The sequence below is a fragment of the Ursus maritimus genome, unplaced genomic scaffold, assembly GCF_017311325.1.
Source record: "Ursus maritimus isolate PB19 unplaced genomic scaffold, ASM1731132v1 scaffold_3, whole genome shotgun sequence".
Lineage (NCBI taxonomy): Eukaryota > Metazoa > Chordata > Mammalia > Carnivora > Ursidae > Ursus > Ursus maritimus.
In genome coordinates, this window is record NW_024425563.1 from 86,246,551 (window position 1) to 86,265,880 (window position 19,330).

General features: G+C 35.9%; 1 protein-coding gene across 1 annotated transcript in view; it reads right to left on the reverse strand.

Annotated features, from left to right (window-relative positions):
* The window catches only part of NAMPT (nicotinamide phosphoribosyltransferase), a 37,690-nt gene that overhangs the window by 16,358 nt on the left and 2,002 nt on the right, over positions 1-19,330 (reverse strand). The window contains exons 2-4 of the mRNA XM_040644380.1: positions 5,615-5,771; positions 3,842-3,945; positions 1,641-1,769 (exon numbers count right to left, since the gene is read on the reverse strand). Of these exons, the coding sequence (XP_040500314.1) occupies positions 1,641-1,769; positions 3,842-3,945; positions 5,615-5,771 (390 nt within the window). The remainder of the gene's footprint in view (positions 1-1,640; positions 1,770-3,841; positions 3,946-5,614; positions 5,772-19,330) is intronic.

The window sequence follows — 19,330 nt, forward strand, 5'->3', positions numbered from 1 at the left end:
GAGTAGAAAGTAAATTTGACAGAAGTTCTGTTTTAGGTTCTAAACAATTAAAACAAGGAACTATGTAATTTGTCTTCCCCTTCAAAAACGAACAGTCTCATGTTGGATTTTACATTTAATCATTTTTAAATTAAAAATGGTATTTATTTGCTAACAAACTACGGCTCTACGATGTCTATATGTAACATTTTAAACTTTATAGTTTTTTAGTGAAATACACCAATATAACGATTATTACAACAGGGTTTTTGTTGTTGTTTTTAAAGGTTAGTGTTTTTTTCACTTTCTGAAGAAGATAAAAACATACATGAAGCAAGGTGAGCTGGGAATTAGTCCTCTATGTCCATAAGTATCTGCTTTATGGAAGTTCAATTAGACACAAGGAACAAGAACTTACAGACTAAATGAGAAAATAAATTTAAAAAGTGAAAAAAGTTACCTAAAGATGATGATTTTCAAAATAAGATGTATCTGTTTGGGATCTTTTGGCATTGAAGGTAAAAGGATAGATGGATAACTCTTTCTCTTGTGTTTTTATAATACCATCCTCTTAAAATCTATTATTTCCCAATATAAATACTATAACAACTGTACAAAAACTAATCGTAAGTTTTGAGCTCACAGTTTAATTCAAAGTTTTAAGACAGCAGTAAAATATTTAAAGTCTTCGTTTTGGGTAATTGGATATTTTTTTCTGGGCCTATTAGCCTACTATAAGTTGATGTCCCATAAAGAGTCTAATTAAGAGCTTTAAATTGTGCCAACTTAGAAAATGTATTTCAAACATATTCTTGGACCTCTTACTTCTTCTAAATTTTCCAGTCCTTATAAATAACCCCAAATGTATTATTTTACAATATAACAAGTTAGTTTAACCAATAAACTACTAAGATAAAGAGTTCTAAGCACTGGGTAAACGCCTCTCACATAGTAAGGTGGTATTTCTATAGTCACTTTCTAAGGTATTTCCTCTAGTAGAGAAAATCTAAATTAAGCCGTTGAGAAGCTAAGTAGATTATTAATGTCAAAACTAGGAGCATGTGAAAACAGGACTCCTTCGGTACAGATGAAAGGAAAACAAAGAGCCCTGCAGTATAAACTCAAGAGTTTCTAGTGTATCCATCCTCCTTTTTAGGCTTAGAAATTAAACAAAATGATCAGCAAGTCTTGAGTGTGTTTAGATGAGAAATATCAGGTGGTAAAGCGTAGGCTCTAAACTGATTAGATAATGAAGAAAGCTGTTATTAAAGATCTGAACAAAATTCCTTTAGAACAGACTATCCACAAAATAAATCTTAAGTTACTAAAAATAAACCTGTGTTCCTTTTCTCAGTTTTCTCTATGATAATATACATTTAGGATTGCAACAAACAAGATGGAAGCCAACTGAGATTTAACAGTAATAGTTCTTAATAATTTCACTTAGATAAAGTCTCAGAACATGAAATTTCACTGGAAGGAACCTTAAAATTATTTAATCCAACTGTCACTTTATAAATGAGAAAACTGAGGTCTGGAAAGGTTTAGTAAACTGTAGATTACACAACTTTATTAGTAGCAATTTTAAAATCAGAATCCCAGTTGAATGGTTTTTACATCTTCAGCTGATGTTAAATAATAATTAAAATAAAACAATTCACCTCAATCCAATTTGTAAGCCAGTAACACTCTGGATCTGTGTTTTCCACTGTGAAGAGAACATTTCCTCGGGGAATGACATAGCCCTCAGGAACAGCTTTTATTTCTATTGGAAGATGCCCATCATATTTCTGGTAACAGACAATAATGAATTTATTCATTCAACAGATGATATGCAGTTACTTGTTTTAATAAGGTTCTTTATATTTTACAGAAGCTAAACTTACTGTCATAGAAACTGCAGTTGTCCATGTTACTATATTGCTAGTAACAGAGTCAGAAAATCCTTATTCTCTTTAAAGAAGATTAGCTAAAATGATTTACAGTTTAGGCACTGATATTAATTTTTAAATATTATCAGAGTACTTCTGCTAAGAACATTTCTCACTAGAAGATAATCTCAAACTGATCCAAAGGAAAAAAAATTTTTTTTCCCATTCTTTCAAAAAGAGTTTATTCTGATATGTTCCAAAAATATTCCAAGAACACTATCTTTCTTCTAAGTAGTCATTTTCATAAAAGAAAAGCTAAAGGCTAAAAGACCAAATAAGGGATTGCTATTAGCAAGACAAACAAAATAACAACAAACAGAAAAGAAAAGAGAGGATGCCCGGGTGGCTCAGTGAGCTAAGTGTCTGCCTTCCGGCTCAGGTCATGATCCCAGGAACCTGGGATAGAGGCCCGCATCGGACTCCCTGCTCAGTGGGGAGCCTGCTTCCCTCTCCTCCCTGCTTGTGATCTCTCTCGCTATCTCTGTCTCTTCCTCTCAAATAAATAAGTAAAATCTTAAAAAAAAAAAAAAAAAGAAAAGAGAGAATTTTAAATAGGTTTTCTCTTTATTCTGATAGTAGACCGAAACCACTTTAGGAAAAGATCATTAGGTGTACTTTCTAAAGCTTTGGCAATCAATATCCAAGTGCAACAGTTCTTTCCAAAATTAGCCTGAAATATACTTGCTATGGAGTATGTTATTGGATATTTAATTATACCTCCCTTTTTTAAAACATAAAAGCTGTGGCTAAATTTTGGCTAGGAAGGCAAATTATTTCAGAAAGTCTAATAGTTTTTATGTGATTTGGGACAGATAACTAGATAACAGAAAAATCTGTTTAATGAGAAGCATTGGAAGGCTTCAGGATATAGCAGAAAGAATACGGCCTTAGAAATCCTAGCACGGACTCAAAAATACTGACTTGGACTTTGGGAAAGTCATTTAACATCTCTAGGTCTCAGACTCTATTCTTAAAACAGAATTAGGTAAGACTAGATTAGATTCCTAAAATTCTCTGAACGTAAAATCAAAAGATTTATCACCCTGGCTACTGGGAATTATATTAATAAGCTTAACATCTATTACTGTTCTCTTCCCAACAAACGAAATGGGGTGAGTGCAGGAGTTAGCCAACAGATTTTACTGACCTTACTTAAGATACAGGGAAGTACAGCACATAGTGCTTATGTGACTCTTCAAAGACCCATAAGTAAAAAATAGTAAAAGTCAGTATTACAATATAGGCCTGAAAGTTAAAGTACTTCTAATTATTTTGTATTTGATAGTCTACAATGGAAAAGACATTTGTTTTTAAGACATAAATTAACACTTTACATGGCAAGATGCCAAAAGATCCCATTCCCAATCTATCATCGTAGTAGAGACCTCCACCAGAGGACATTCAACTCTTATAACTCAGTTGCCAGGTCTTTGGATGCTCAAAAGGTTAAGTAATCGATCCAAACATGCTAGGTATGACTATTACAGGACAACAAAGAATAAAAATCGACTTTATGGATCAACATGGAACCATTCCAATGATTCAGTCAGGGAAATTTCCCAAATTATTGTGTAGTGATTGACACACTACATCTATTCCCTTAAATAATCTATAGCTAAGAGAAAAGACCTAAATTTTAAAACTGTCAAATAACCATGCCCTTTATTAATTGCAGTGCATTTTCAAAGATTAAATCACCTTTCTGAAAAATGCTAGTGATTTAAATTGTAATTCATTAATACTATAAACAACTATTTAGACCTGCTATAGAAAAAAATTTAAATGTCACCCTTAACTTTTCACAAGAATATCTAAAATAGCCATTATATTTGGGTCACAGATGGAAAAAAAGTTGTAATTATAGTCTTCTATTCAAATTCCTTTGTAAGAAATTTTGAACTAAAAGCAAAACATAAAAACCATTTTTTTACCTCAAGAATGTAGTTCCATCCCTTTTCATTAAAGACATCATCCTGGAAATGCTCTCTATACACCTCTTTGGCTTCCTGGATCTTCTCTTTGGTCACTACTTTCCCTGAAAAGACAAGTTTCTCCTGTTTACATTTCTTTTTTTTTTTTTTTTTTTTTTTAAAGATTTTATTTATTTATTTGACAGAGATAGAGACAGTCAGCGAGAGAGGGAACACAAGCAGGGGGAGTGGGAGAGGAAGAAGCAGGCTCATAGCAGGGGAGCCTGATGTGGGGCTCGATCCCATAACGCCGGGATCACGCCCTGAGCCGAAGGCAGACGCTCAACCGCTGTGCCACCCAGGTGCCCCCTCCTGTTTACATTTCTAAAGGCATTCCATAAATTGCTAAATTGCTGTAGGATTAATCCCTCTAGCTATTTCACCATTCTGTGGATAAAAAACCAAGAACTGAGAGGTTAAATGATCACCCAGAGTCAACAGCACAGCCAGGAAAGGAATTTGCTCTTCTGCTCATTCACCCTAAGCATATATAATAAGCTCTTATTTGAAAAGCAGATGTGCAGAAGAAATTATTACACATGTAGTATTTTTTTAATCACAGTAATGTTAAATTCTAAGATATTTTTTCTATAATTATTAATATATATATACTCTTCAAATTTGATACAAATAACCTTCCAGGTTAACCTTTTTACTTTATTCAAAAGGGTGTCTTCAGGGCTGATAATTGATAATCCAGTAATTTTCACAAGGACTAAGTTTTGGCTCCTCAAATACACTTTTAGTTCTCTTTAGCTGTAAAATGAGGATAATAGTAGAGCACCTACTTACAGGATGACTGTGAGGACTAAGTGAGTTAAAATATATGAAGCATTTAGCATAATGCTGGCCTATAATAGGCAATTAATAGATTTTAGCTATAATTAATAAAGTTTTTAAGCTGTAGAACTGAAGTATGACATCAATCTTTAGTAACTTTTTCTATGTAAGGTCACTTAGTAAACTCGTTTAAAATATCTCGGTAAGTCTTACTGCAAAGTACTTTGGATACTCAAGTAGGTTTTTAATGGTGTAACATATCTGAACTATCTGATCTTAAATGCCGAGATTATGGGAAAAGGTTATTATCTGTGTAAAATTCAACTTAATCTGTATTCATTTCTGAGACTATTTTTATTTGAAAAGGCTTCAGAGATGAAATTTTCCAAAATGTATAAAACCTCTGTGAACTGTTTTTGCCCAAGAAATACCATCATAAAACAAACTAGACATGGACTTTCAAATACAAAAGCACAGAAATTATTTTGGGGGTTTTTCCATTTTAACACTTGAGACTAAGGCCACAGTGTCAGGCAGTTCTGAAAAATAGGCTTTTAAGATAAAACAGACTATGACAAAAATATTCTGTTACCATAATTCAAAATGAATTCCCAGATGAATAATGAATCCTTTACTGTGAATGACTTAAACCTATTAACATACCAAATTAGCCTCAGAAAATTGACTTTTCTAAACTTATTCCCGAATTTTTTAGTTTCAGAAAATCTTTCTCATACTTGGAACAATAAGCACATACACCAAATTATAAGATTTAATGCATTCAAATTAACAGATTTTTTTATAATTCTAAAACAACCCCTAAAATAGTCAAAGTAGTTAAGTAAATATCAAAATTAAACTTGAGTTATTTCAAATCATAGAATATAATATAGATAAAAAATTATGAAGCATTACATAAAAGCAGCATTTTAAACATACTAGGAAAAATAATACCTTTTAAGTACTTATTAAGAATGTACTGCAACCCGTAAAATACTGTTTCCTCGTATTTCACTTTCTTTATTTTGGAGTTTTCTGTCTTCTTTTCACGGCATTCAAAGTAGGAATAAACTTTGCTTGTATTGGGTGGGTACTGTTTATAGTGAGTAACCTAAAGAAAAGAGAAATACTTGAGTTAGAGAACATAAGAAAAGAATATAAATCATGACAGAAAGGCTTGAAATTATCGAAAACCAGAGAAATTACACTTATTTCCTCTGATCAGCTTCTTTTCCTAGCTGTAAAGAATACAAAAATAAGCATCATACTTATTAGGATACTTTTTTATAGTTCAGTATCTTAATTTCAAAACCACAGGAGACTATTAAATTAACTGAACTTAACGAAGTATGAGGCCTCTAAGGGGACAGATGGGCACTTCAAAGTTCGAACGAAGAGAGGTATCTCATTTGGTCTTGAGGAATGGTCTTCCTTCAGGGAAAGGGAGATGTAGCTGCCTGGGGGGGCATACCCATGTTATAAAAAATGAATTGGAAGCAGAATTTGGTAGTGTTACTATCCAAATGTACCATGTTTGGTAAGTCAATAGTCAATGACTTCCCATGGCTCTACTTCATCTGTATAGTGAGGCAGTGAGAATGACTACTTCCAGCCTTCATTGTAACACTATGAAAACCTGGATGAAAGCAGCAGCAGCAGCAAAAAAAAAAAAAAAAAATCCTGTTTTATAATATTACTTTTTCTCAAATTTCCTCTGAATTGGGAAATAAATGTCCAGGGCATCATCAAATCCTTAGGAGTTGAAATACATGAAGAAGTATTATTTCTTTTCCATGAATTTGGGTTAGAGTCACTGTTGAAAGTTAGTATGTCTTTGTTTTAAGAAAAAAGTGAGTTCATTATAATTTGTATTTTCTTATATTTTAAAGTGGTTAAAACATTTTACCAATAGAAAATAACTGGAAGAATAATATGTATGTGCTCTGTTGAAACAGTAGGAATGAAAATGCCTTAAAGCTTAAGGGAGAGGGCGGTCAAGCGGGTAATGAAATGATCGTTGCAGAACAAGTTCCATGGATGACCACTGTGAACATAAACCATTCTTCCTGTTTAGCTCTGATCCTCAGTTTAGGGAAACTAATGCTTTTCTTGTTTGGATGCACAATCTTAAAGTAAAACTTGGCTTTAATCTAAAAAATCTTTGTAGCTTAGCACAGAAATTCTAAAATAAAAATACTCTATATAGAGAGCAAAAAAAAAAAAAATCACAAATGTTTGATAAATGTTTCTTCTCCAAAAGAAGCAAATTGCAACTCTATGAAAACAGCACCCTTATGCTGTTTGAAGGCAACCTGAGAGAAGAATCTTAAACGTAGAGGTAGACACCAGGGTTTGGTTTGGGTTTTTATTCTTGTTTTTTTTAGGTTAGAACCTAGAGACTGATACTACTACTGGAAGCTGAAGTAGTAGCCCCATGAAATAGCTAAAACAAAACCCAGGGCAGTTCAGTCTATGAACCAATTCATCAAAATGCAAAGACAACATATATATATGAATAATACCCTAGGAATAAATCACTACTATTTCAACTACTCAGGAAACGAATTAGAAAAAGGTAATACCACCTAAAAACATACCCAAGATGTACGTAAGAATGAAAATGTCCAGTTCACAATATAAGTAACTCCAACTCCTTTAGTGGGAATAAGCAGTGAGGTAGAAGAAAAGTCAACTAGGATGAAGTAAAAATCAAGTAAAGGTCTGGATCACATTAGGCAAGTTTACAGAAGTCAGATTCATAGCTGTGACTCTGTTTGTTTGACCTTTTTGCAGTTCAGATACTTAAGGGTGCATCTTTATAAATTAACTTTTTCTATATCAGATTTAAAAGTATGAGAAGGCAAATAAATAATTTTCGTCTTCCGAGTAGACCAAACAGTCAAAAGCTGAATGGAAATGTTCCTAAACTATTTAACTCCACACTGGTCTAAAAGTATACTAAAACTTTTCGATCATACAAATACAGTTCCAGTTCTGGACAATGACTGAATATGTTTATAATTTTAAAGCTTTACTTCTGTCGTGTTCTTTAATTATATATTACAACCTTTGCATAAGTATTCAGAATGCCTCCTCTGAAAACAAATGTCATTAAAAACACAAAATTGTCTAGGCTGCTTAATTAGAAATGAAGTGTGACTTCTAAAATCTTCTTAGGAGAACTTTCGAGAACTAGTCTAGAATTTAGCTGAAGATGCTAATTCTCAGGCAATTAACCACCTACCAAGGAACACCCAATATATTTAAAGAATCAAATAGTATGTTCAGATCTATTTATATTGGCTTATACCATTGTTTTAACGGGAAATTTTTTTCCAAACAGAGCTTCTTAAGAAGTAAATACTATTCTAAGAATATAACCAATAGAAAATTTATAATGGTTCCAGTTTTGCTAGGTTTACTACCCTTTTCATTTTACTTTCTGGTAAACCGCTCTCTCTGAACCACTTGGAACCTTCACTAGAAAATGAGGTGATACAGCAGAAAATTAAATTAATAAACTGTTATTTATTTTGTAAATAGTTTATTCATAAATATATACTGTGTATCCACTATGTATCAGGCACTGTTTCAGGTACTGAGGATGGGGAAGTAAATGGGCTAAGGTGGTTTTTATTCTCAAAGGGCTAATGAGGACTGGGAGGTCAGAGAAAAACATATAAATCAAAATAACTTCAGATCTAGATGTAGGTTTTAAAAATTAAAAGAAAATGAAGGGCTACAGGGGGCCTGACACACTGCTGTAAAGAGAGGGCCAGGAAGGCTTCTCTGAGATGGTGACAGGACCTTAAACTACAAGGAGATAGGAAATACACTGATTTAAGGGACAGAACACAACACCAGTGTGGTTGGCGCATGAGAGAGTGGGGAGGAGGAGTCCCAAGTACATGGTAAGGTTACAGAGAGATGCAGGGACAAGATCGTGTAAGGCTTGTATGTTACTGCAAGGAGCTTGAATATTAAATCAAGTGTGAATATGATCTTCATATTTTATGAGGATCAGCTTGACAGGTCGAGAATGGATTACAGGGTGACCAAAGAGGAAGCAGGACCATCAGGTGAGAGGCTAAAGACTAGCTTAGATGATGGAAGTGGCTCATTTGGAGGTAAAGGAGAATTAGGCTAATAGATTATAATTGGGGGATGGGAGGGGGGAGGAATTAATGTTTCCTACATTTTTTGCTTGAGCAACTGGGTGAATAACGGTGCCATTTCCTGAGATGACGAAGGCTGTGGAAGGAATGGATTGGGAAATCAAGAGCTCAGTTTTAAATGTATCAAGTAATACTAACAAAGTTCCATAGTATTCAAAATTAAACTGAACTACAAAAAGGGAGTTATTAAACATGTTGGTTTTATTAGCACTACTTTGCCTTCTATCAATAGAGAAAATGGTTCTACAATAAATTTAACATTATCTGTAAGATGAAAATAGCTAACTTCTCATAATATCCTCAGCAAACCTTATCTCTAAAAATGTTTCCTAAACTAGCATGATTTTCCTACACCTGACAGAGCACACTACCAGTATGTGAATACGTGTGTGGTAAAGAACACAGGCACACAGGAGAAATTAGCTCTTTTAATAGAAGTTAATTTCACAGTCTTGTGATTGATTTACTTCATGAAAAGCTAAAAATTATAATCAATCCCTAGGCTACATATCCTTGTCCCAAGTATGACATTTCAATAGAAATATGAGGAGTGCTTGGGTGGCTCAGTCAGTTAAGCATCCGACTCTTGGTTTCAGCTCAGGTCATAATCTCAGGGTCATAGGACTGGGCCCTGCACAGGGCTTGGCGCTGAGCATGGAGCCTGCTTAAGAGTCTCTCTCTTTCCCTGTCCCTCTCCTCCTCCCCCCACCTAAAAATAATTTAAAAATGAAAAGAAATAGAAGTATTTAAGTTGCACAGAATCTTTCTGTGAGAACAGACTTTTTCCTGAGCCTCTTCAGATTTCCCATGAAGCTGATCTGATGTTTTTTCAAGAGCTTTTCTTTCTTTTCTTTTTTTTAAAGATTTTATTTATTTATTCGACAGAGATAGAGACAGCCAGGGAGAGGGAACACAAGCAGGGGGAGTGGGAGAGGAAGAAGCAGGCTCATAGCGTTGGAACCTGATGTGGGGCTCGATCCCGTAACACCGGGATCACGCCCTGAGCCGAAGGCAGACGCTTAACCACTGTGCCACCCAGGCGCCCCAAGAGCTTTTCTTTTACAATGGGATCACAAGACCAAAGGCAACCACTACTAACATACTTTATCAGTTATAATTTTAACAGATAGGAAATAATCATAAGCCAACATTTTAACAATACCATGTGTATATAAGAGCACATGGGAAAATATATATAATGTCACAAATAACTTATATTATCTATATAATTTATAAGGGCACTCAAAAGAGGATCCACTCAGCCTTACAATGGCTAAGACTTTCTGCCTCGTGAATGCTAATGTACTAAAAATAGCAAAAAAGTTAACTGATTCTTACTTCTTAAAGATTTTTCAAGCCTTGGAAATACTTCTACTGCTGAAGAAAATAAATAGTTTTTTGCTATTTGGCTTTTGAAGCAACTTCAGAACTTTAAAATAACTTCAAAAGTATGGCTTAAAGATTTTTGGTTTGTATTTTGGGGAAGAGAGGAAATTGTTAAATCAACTATAATCATACTGCCCCTTCCCCTAAACCTCCTGGCACAGAGTTCCTGATAATTTGTACCTTTTTTTTTTTTGGCACACCTTTGAAAAAGATGTAGTCAGCTAACAAGAGGACACCAGCTTCTGGTATCTTTGTCTTGCAAAATATTATATAACTACTACTGATCTGAGTTAATCTTCTTATGAAGCACATTCATGATTTACATATAGAATTTTATTTCTGTTGCCTGAGCTTTTCCTATAATTTATAATATAAAACTCACTGGAAAATTGCATCATGCGAATGCACAGGTTATCTCGGACATACACACAAACTGTAACAGTACTCCACTCCTCACAAGGCTCAGGCTGCCCTGAGAGTCGCTGTGACATAACTTAAGTGTTTGTTCAGAAGCAACGAAAAAGCAGCAACCATGAAAAACAGGAACAGCTCAGACACTGGGTAGCTAAAGTTCCAGCCAGGACTAACTTGCCAGTAAGATCTGTCCCCAGCTCTCTTTCCAAAAAGCCCAAACCTTTAAAGTTTGTTAATCTGCCATTAATGAGGCGGCAAAATCTTTTTTAAAAAAGCTACCTTGGGTGACTAATCACCATACATAAATTATACAACCTTCTGTAACTTCTCTAAAACCAACTTTCACCCATGCTGGATTTTAAGAGACATCTTTTGTCTTTTACAGTACTTAGGAGATCTCCAATATTTATTAAATGAATTAATGAAAATGGGCTGAGTTCCAGATAACCAGTTTACAAATGAACTTTTGAGAAGCAACACACTGGATAGCACAATTCATAACAAGGGGTGATGTGTAAATTGCTTAGAGATTACTATCGTACACTATATATATTTTTCAACTCAATTGATAACATCTTCCATTTTGATCTGCTAATTGGTAAAATGTTCAAAAATAATAAATCTAACATTATCTACATAGAAGCAAGGGAAAGGAACAAGGAACAGAAATGCACCTCTTAATGAGCCAGTTATTTGTAAACTTATCAATGGCTACCCCAGGGGTAGGTGGGAAAAAACCCTCAAAACAAAAATCTGATCTCCTTTACAAAAAGTTCCAAATGCTTTTTAAGTACTGCAATGGCTAAAGCAGCCCAATGCACCTTTCCCTAGCCGGCATAGCACAACATAAATACAACCCACTACTTTATGCCATTTTGAAAATGATTAAACAAGAACCCAGGATGAAAATGGAAGAAACAACCACATTTACCTGTTTCTCAGTTCCTTATTGTGTATAATATAGTATAGATTACAGAAATGAATATATATTTTCAAAGCTCCTCCTCTGGTCCAAATTGTCTTGAACCCTCCAGAGAGGATACAAGTAAAAACAAAATAACCATGTTGGCATGTGCCTGGACACTACTCTACTACTTGCAAAAAACCTTTTTGTAGTCCTCAGACAACCAACTATTCTTTCTTTGGTTTTAGAAAGAAGAAATCCACAATATTCTCTCTCCCATCAACACGTCTAAAACCACTAGGTTCCCTACCTACTTTAACTGGCCAGTAGTTTGTAAGTATTGATAAGAATATGTAATAGTTTCATGTAATTGCCAAATAAAAATTTCATTACTTCTAACCTCAGGATTATCATTTCTATCTCTTCTTCATCTAAGAAGATAAAAAGGTAAAAATGGAATACTGGTTATAAGGACCACAAAATATGTAAGACAAATGAAACTTAAAAATGTCAGTGTGGAATACACCATCTATTTTAGTATACTGGTATAAAACACATCAACCTGACTGAATCCTCTTGAGGGATTTTTGGGGAGGAAAAATGAAAAATCTTTTTTTTTTTTAATTTTTAGTAAGATTTTATTTGAGAGAGAACATACAAGCAGGGAGGGGGAGAGAGGGAGAAGCAGGGAGCCTAACATGAAGCTTGATCCCAGGACCCTGAGATCACAACCTGAGCCGAAGGCAGATGCTTAACTAACTGAGGCACCCAGGTGCCCCAAGATAAAAATCTTCTTAAAAGGTTTTATTTATATTAGACAAACTTGGAAGATGGTGGCAGAGTAGGACGACACAGGCTTGCCTCATCCCACAACTTAGATACTAATCATCCTAAATACCCTGGAAATCCACCTGAAGACTGTCAGAACAAATTCCACAACTAAAAGTCAAGAAGATGCCACATTGAAGGAGGCAGGAAGTACAGAGACCAGGTTTGGAATGAAAAGATCACGGCCACTGCAGTGGAAGAAAGAAGGGCTAGAGACAGACTAGCACACAGGGGAGCACACTGGAATAAAAATCCCCATAGCATCTTGCTTGGAAAGCAAGAGGAGCCAAATTTCGTGAGTTCTTGCAGGTAGCAAGAGTTTTAAAGACCCGAGTTTTAAAGGTCAGCAGGCTTGGCTAGGTTAGAGCCCAGAGGGCATTGCATTGCATTGCTCTTGGATAGAAGGCAAGTCAAACAGCCCATGAACATAGTGTGGAAACAGTGATCTGAAGAGAGCGTGGGGCACACAGTGGGGAGGTTACCTGCTCATCTTGGAGCATGTCTCAGAGGGGCAGTGTCCACGGAAAGACCCCTCTGGGAACAAAGGAACTGACAGGAGCCATTTCCCTCTCCCTGCCCCTCAGCATAAGCATAGGACCACCTATGGGAACCAGTGCAGCATCCACATTCCCTACCTAACCTAATTACACCCCCTCCCCCCAAGCACGCTTGGATGGAACTGCCTCTCCTGCTCACATTTGTCTCAGTGCTAGCACTGTGGGCCCCCTCACGCAGACCAGCCCAAATGCCTGCTCACACAGTGCCTTCAGAGACGGAGATTTGCAGGGCCTCGGTTCCAGTGGCAGTGGCAACAGGCCTCATTCCACAAGCAGAACCAAGCACACCTAGTTAAAACATGCTACATTCAGGGCGGGGGACAAAACACTGCCCAAAACAAGTAAAGACAGCCTCTGCAGATAACTGGCCTAAAGGATAAAGCAGCCAGGACACAACAGCTGAGCACATGTGGCACACACTGGAGACACTCTCAGAAGTGCCAGATCCTGGGGAACAGGGGACACTACAAGGCACGGCACTACAGAACCTCTGTTTCATTACCTTCAAGAACAGGACATGCAGCTGATTTTCCCAATACACAGAAGCAGGCACAGAGACTAAGACAAAATGGGAAGACAGACGAACTTGTCCCAAATGAAAGAACAGGACAAGGCCTGGGGAGAGATCTAAGTGAAACAAATATATGTAACATGCTAGAAAGAGAATTTAAAGTAATGATCATAAAAATACTGGACTTGAGGAAAGAGTAGAAGGCATCGGTGAGATCATTAACACAGAGTTAAGGAATAACATAGGAGAGATAAAGGGCTCGATAAACAAAATAAGAAGCATGCTTAATGAAATGAACAAGCTGGAAGAAGCAGAGAAACAAATTAATGACCTAGGAGACAGAAAGAGAGAAAAAAATAATTACCCAAAACAGGGACATAAGGAACTCAGTAACTCCATCAAACGTATTAACATTCATATTCTAGGAGTTCCAGAAGAAAAAAAGAGTGAAAAAGGGGAAGAAAATTTATTTGAAGAAATTATAATAGCTGAAAACTTACCTCAAACTGGGGAAGGAAACAGACATCCAGGTCCAGGAGACACGGACCACCCCCCCCCGTCCCCCCCCAAAATCAACAAAAGCAGATCCACAGCAAGACATACAGTAATTAAATTGTCAAAATATAGTGATAAAACATTTTAAAAGCAGCACGACAAAAGAATATAGTCACGTACAAGGGAGACCCTATAAGTCTATTAGCAGATCATTGAGCAGCAACTTTCTAAGCCAGAAGAGCACAATATATTCAAAGTGCCTGAATGGAAAAAATCTGCAGGCAAGAATACTCTATTCAGCAAGGCTATCATTCAGAATGGAAGTAGAGATAGTTTCCCAAAGACTAAGGGAGCTCATGATCACTAAACCAGCCCTGCAAGAAATATTAAAGGGGAATCTCTGAGCGGAACACAGAGACCAAATGTGACAGTATAAAGGTACAAAATACAAAAGCAGTAAACAGTTCTGGAAAAAAATCAGTCGAGGAACTCACAAAATAAAAGGATGGACAATATGACAACATATACTTAAAATGTGGGAAGAGGAGTAAAGAATGGGTTCAAACTTAAACGACCATCAACTTAATATGAACTGCTAAACGCCAAAGAGATTACATACAAACCTAATGGTAAGCACAAACATAAAACCACTAATAAATAGGCAAAGAATAAAGACAAATAAATCCAAATATATCACTAAAGAAAACCAGCAAACCATAAAAGACAAGAACAGATCAGAGAATATTGTCAGAAACAACCACTCCCCAAAAATAAATAAATAAAATGGCAATAAATACATATCTACCAATAATTACTTTGAATGTAAATGGACTAAACACTCCAATCAAAAGGCAGGAGGTGACAGAAGGGATAAAAACACCAGATCCATCTACATCCTGCCTATAAGAGACTCCTTTTAGACCTAAAGACACCTGCAGATTGAAAGTGAGGGGATGGAGACACATCTATCATGCAAATGGAGGTCAAAAGAAAGCCAGAGTATACTTTTATTGGGCAAATTAGACTTTATTTTTATTTATTTATTATTTATTTATTTATTTTAAAGATTTTATTTATTTATTTGACAGAGAGAGAAACAGCCAGCGAGAGAGGGAACACAAGCAGGAGGAGTGGGAGAGGAAGAAGCAGGCTCCCAGTGGAGCAGGGAGCCTGATGCGGGACTCGATCCCAGGTCCCTGGGATCACGCCCTGGGCGGAACGCAGAGGCTTAACGACTGAGGCACCCAGGCGCCCCTGGGCAAATTAGACTGTAAAACAACAGACAAAGAAGGACACTATATAATAATATAAGGGACAATCCAACAAGAAGATATAACAATTGTAAATATTTATGCACCCAACATAGGAACACCAAATACATAAAAGTTAATAATAAACACAAAGGAACTAATGGAAAATAATACAATAATAATAGGGGACTTTAAGAGCCCATGTACATCAATGTACTGATCATCTAAACAGAAAATCAACAAGGAAACAATGGCTTTGAATGAACAGATGGATGTAACAGATGAATTCATAGCATTCTATCCTAAGACAGCAGAATACATATTCTTTTCAGGTGCACACAGAACATTCTCCAGAACAGATTACATATTAGGCCACAAAACAAGCCTCAACAAATTCAAGAAGATCCAAGTCACACCACGCCATCTTTTCTGACCACAACACTATGAAGCTAGAAGTCAACCACCAGAAAAAATCTGGCAAGATGACAAATACATGGAATTTAAATAACAAGCTACTCAACAATGATGGGTCAACCAGGAAATCAAAAAATAAAAAGTACATGGAAACCAATGAAAAAACAATGGTCCAAAACTTCTGGGATGCAACAAAAACAATTCTGAGAGGCAAGTTTATAGAAATACAAGACTATCTCAAAAAGAAAAATCTCAAACATCCTAATCTTACACCTAAAGGAGCTTGGAAAAAAAAAAAAACCTACAAACAACACCTAAAAACAGCAGAAAGAAGTAAATAATAGAGATTACAGCAGAAATAAGTGATATAGAAACTTAAAAAAACCAATGGAATGGAGCAATGAAACCAGGAGCTGGTTCTCTGAAAAACTCAACAAAATTGATAAACCTCTATCAAGACTCATCAAGAAAAAAAGAGAAAGGATGCAAATAAATAAAATCACAAATAAGAGAGAAGAAATAACAACTGACACCACAGAAATACAAGCAATTATAAGAGAATACCATGAAAAACTATATGCCAACAAACTGGACAACCTAGAAGAAATGGCTAAATATACGGAAACATCTGAAGTACAAAACTGAAACAGGACGAAATAGAAAATTAGAAAAGAGTGATTATTAGGCAAAGAAATTGAGTCAGTAATAAAAAAACTCCTAACAAACAAGAGCCCAGGATCAGATGGGTTTACAGGCAAATTCCACCAAATATTTAAAGAAGAGTTAATATTATTCTTCTCAAACTATTCCAAAAAATAGAAAAGGAAGGAAAACTTCCAAATTCATTCTATGAGGCATTACCCTGCGACCAAAACCAGATAAACACACCACTAAAAAAGAGAACTACAGGCCAATATCTCTACTGAACATAGACAGAAATCTTCAATAAAATACTAGCAAACCAAATCCAACAATACATTAAAAAAATTATTCACCACGATCAAGTGGGATTTATTCCTGGGTTGCGAGGGTAGTTGAATATTTGCAAATGAATCAACGTGTGATACATCAATAAGAGAAAGAATAAGAACCATAGGATCATTTCAGTAGATGCAGAAAAAGCATTTTAACAAAGTACAACTCATGATAAAAAGCATCAACAAAGCAGGTTTAGAGGGAACATACCTCAACATAATAAAGGCCATATCTGAAAACCTACAGTGAACATCATCCTCAATGGGGAAAAACTGAGAGCTTTTCCCAAACCTAAGGTCTGGAACAAGACAAGGATATCCATCCACTCTCACTACTTTCATTCAGCATTATTACTGAAAGTTCACAGCACAGTAGTCAGACAAGAAAAAGGAATAAAACACATCCAAACTGGTAAAGAAGTCAAATATTCACTATTTGCAGATGACACCATTTATAGAAAACCCAAAAGACTCCACCAAATAGCTACTATAACTGATAAAAGAATTCAGTGAAGTCTCAGGATACAAAATATATGGAAATCCTGCATTTCTATGCATTAATACTGAAGCAGCAGCAGCAGGAGAAATTAAGAAAACAATCCCATTTACATTTGCACCCAAAATAATAAGACACCTAAGAATAAATCTAACCAAAGAGGTGAAAGACCTATACTCTGAAAACTATAAAACACTGATGAAAGAAACTGAAGATGACACAAAGAAATGGAAAGACATTCCATGTTCATGGATTGGAAGAACAAATATTGTTGAAGTGTCTATACTCCCAATGCAATTCACACATTTAATGCAATCTCAATCAAAATCCCAACAGCATTTTTAAGAGAAACAGAGCAATGCTAAAATTTCTGTGGAACTACAAAAGACCCTGAATAGCCAAAGCAATCTTGAAACAGGAAAGCAAAGCTGGAGATATCACAATTCTGGAGTTCAAGATATATTACAAAGCTGTAGTAATCAAAACAGTATTGTACTAGCACAAAAGTAGATACACAGATGAGTGGAACAGAATAGAAAGCCCAGAAATATACCCGTAACTACATGGTCAATTAATCTTTGATAAAGCAGGAAAAAACATCCAATGGGAAAAGACAGTCTCTTCAACAAATGGTGCTGGGAAAACTGGATCGCTACATGCAAAGAGTGAAACTGGACCACTTTCTTATACCACACACAAAATACATTCAAAATGGATTAAAGACCTAAACGTGAGACCTGAAACCATAAAAATCCTAGAAAAGAACACGAGCAGTAACTTCTCGACATCAGCCGATGCAACTTCTTTCTGGGTATGGTTCCTGAGGCAAGGGGGAAAAAAAGCAAAAATAAACTATTGGGACTACATCTAAACAAAAAGCTGCTGCTTCTCTCTTTTTTTTTTTTTTTAAAGATTTTATTTATTCATTTGACAGAGACAGCCAGCGAGAGAGGGAACACAAGTAGGGGGAGTGGGAGAGGAAGAAGCAGGCTCCTAGCAGAGGAGCCTGATGTGGGGCTCGATCCCAGAACACTGGGATCACGCCCTGAGCGGAAGGCAGATGCTTAACTACTGCACCACCCAGGCGCCCCTAAACAAAAAGCTTCTGCACAGCAAACAATCAACAAAACTAGAAGGCAGCTTACTGAAAGGGAGGATGTCATTAGCAAATGACATGTCCTATGAAAGAGTTAGTATCCAAAATATATAAAGAACTTATACAACTCAACACCCACAAAACACATCATCCAATTTGAATAATGGGCAGAAGACATGAACAGACAGTTCTCCAACGAAGAGATACAGATGGCCGAAAGACACATGAAAAGATCCTCAACATCACTTACCATCAGGGAAATGCAAACCAAAAACTATAATGAGCTATCACCTCACACCTGTCAAAATGGCTAAAATCAACAACCCAAGAAACAACAGGTGTTGGCGATGTGGAGAAAAAGGAACCCTCTTGCACTGCTGGTGGGAATGCAAACTGGTGCAGTCAATCTGGAAAACAGTATGGAGATTCCTCAAAAAGTTAAACATATAACTACCCTACAATCCAGTAATTTTTACTACTGGATACTTGCCCCAAAATACAAAAACACTAATTCGAAGGGATACATGCACCCCTATGTTTATAGCAGCATTATTTACAATAGCCAAGATATGGAAGCAGCCCAAGTACCCTTGACTGATGAATAAAGAGGGGTGGTATATATATAAAATGGATTACTGAGCCATAAAAAAGAATGAAATCTTGCCATTTGCAAGGACATGGATGGAGCTCGAAAGTATCATGCTAAGCAAAATATATCAGTTAAAGAAAGACAAATACTGTATGATTTCACTCATATGTGGAATTTAAGAAACAAAACAAAAACGAGCAAAGGGGAAAAAGAGAGAGAGACAAACCAAAAAACGGACTCTTGATTATGGAGAACAAACATAGTTACCAGAGGGGAGGTGGGTGATGGGATGGGTTAAACAGGCAATGGGGATTAAGGAGTACACCTGTCCTGATGAGCACTGGGTGATGATATGAAGTACTGAATCACTATATTGTACACCTGAAACAAATACTACACTTTATGTTACCTAACTAGAATTAAAACAAAAACTCAAAACCACATATAAGAAAATAAAAAGGTTTCACAGGAGAAAAATAAAACATATTGGTCTGATTTGAAAATGGGCAGGAATAAACTTTATTAAACAGATGCAAATTCTAATAGTGCATTCAGTATGCCCTGTTAGATGAGAAAACTTT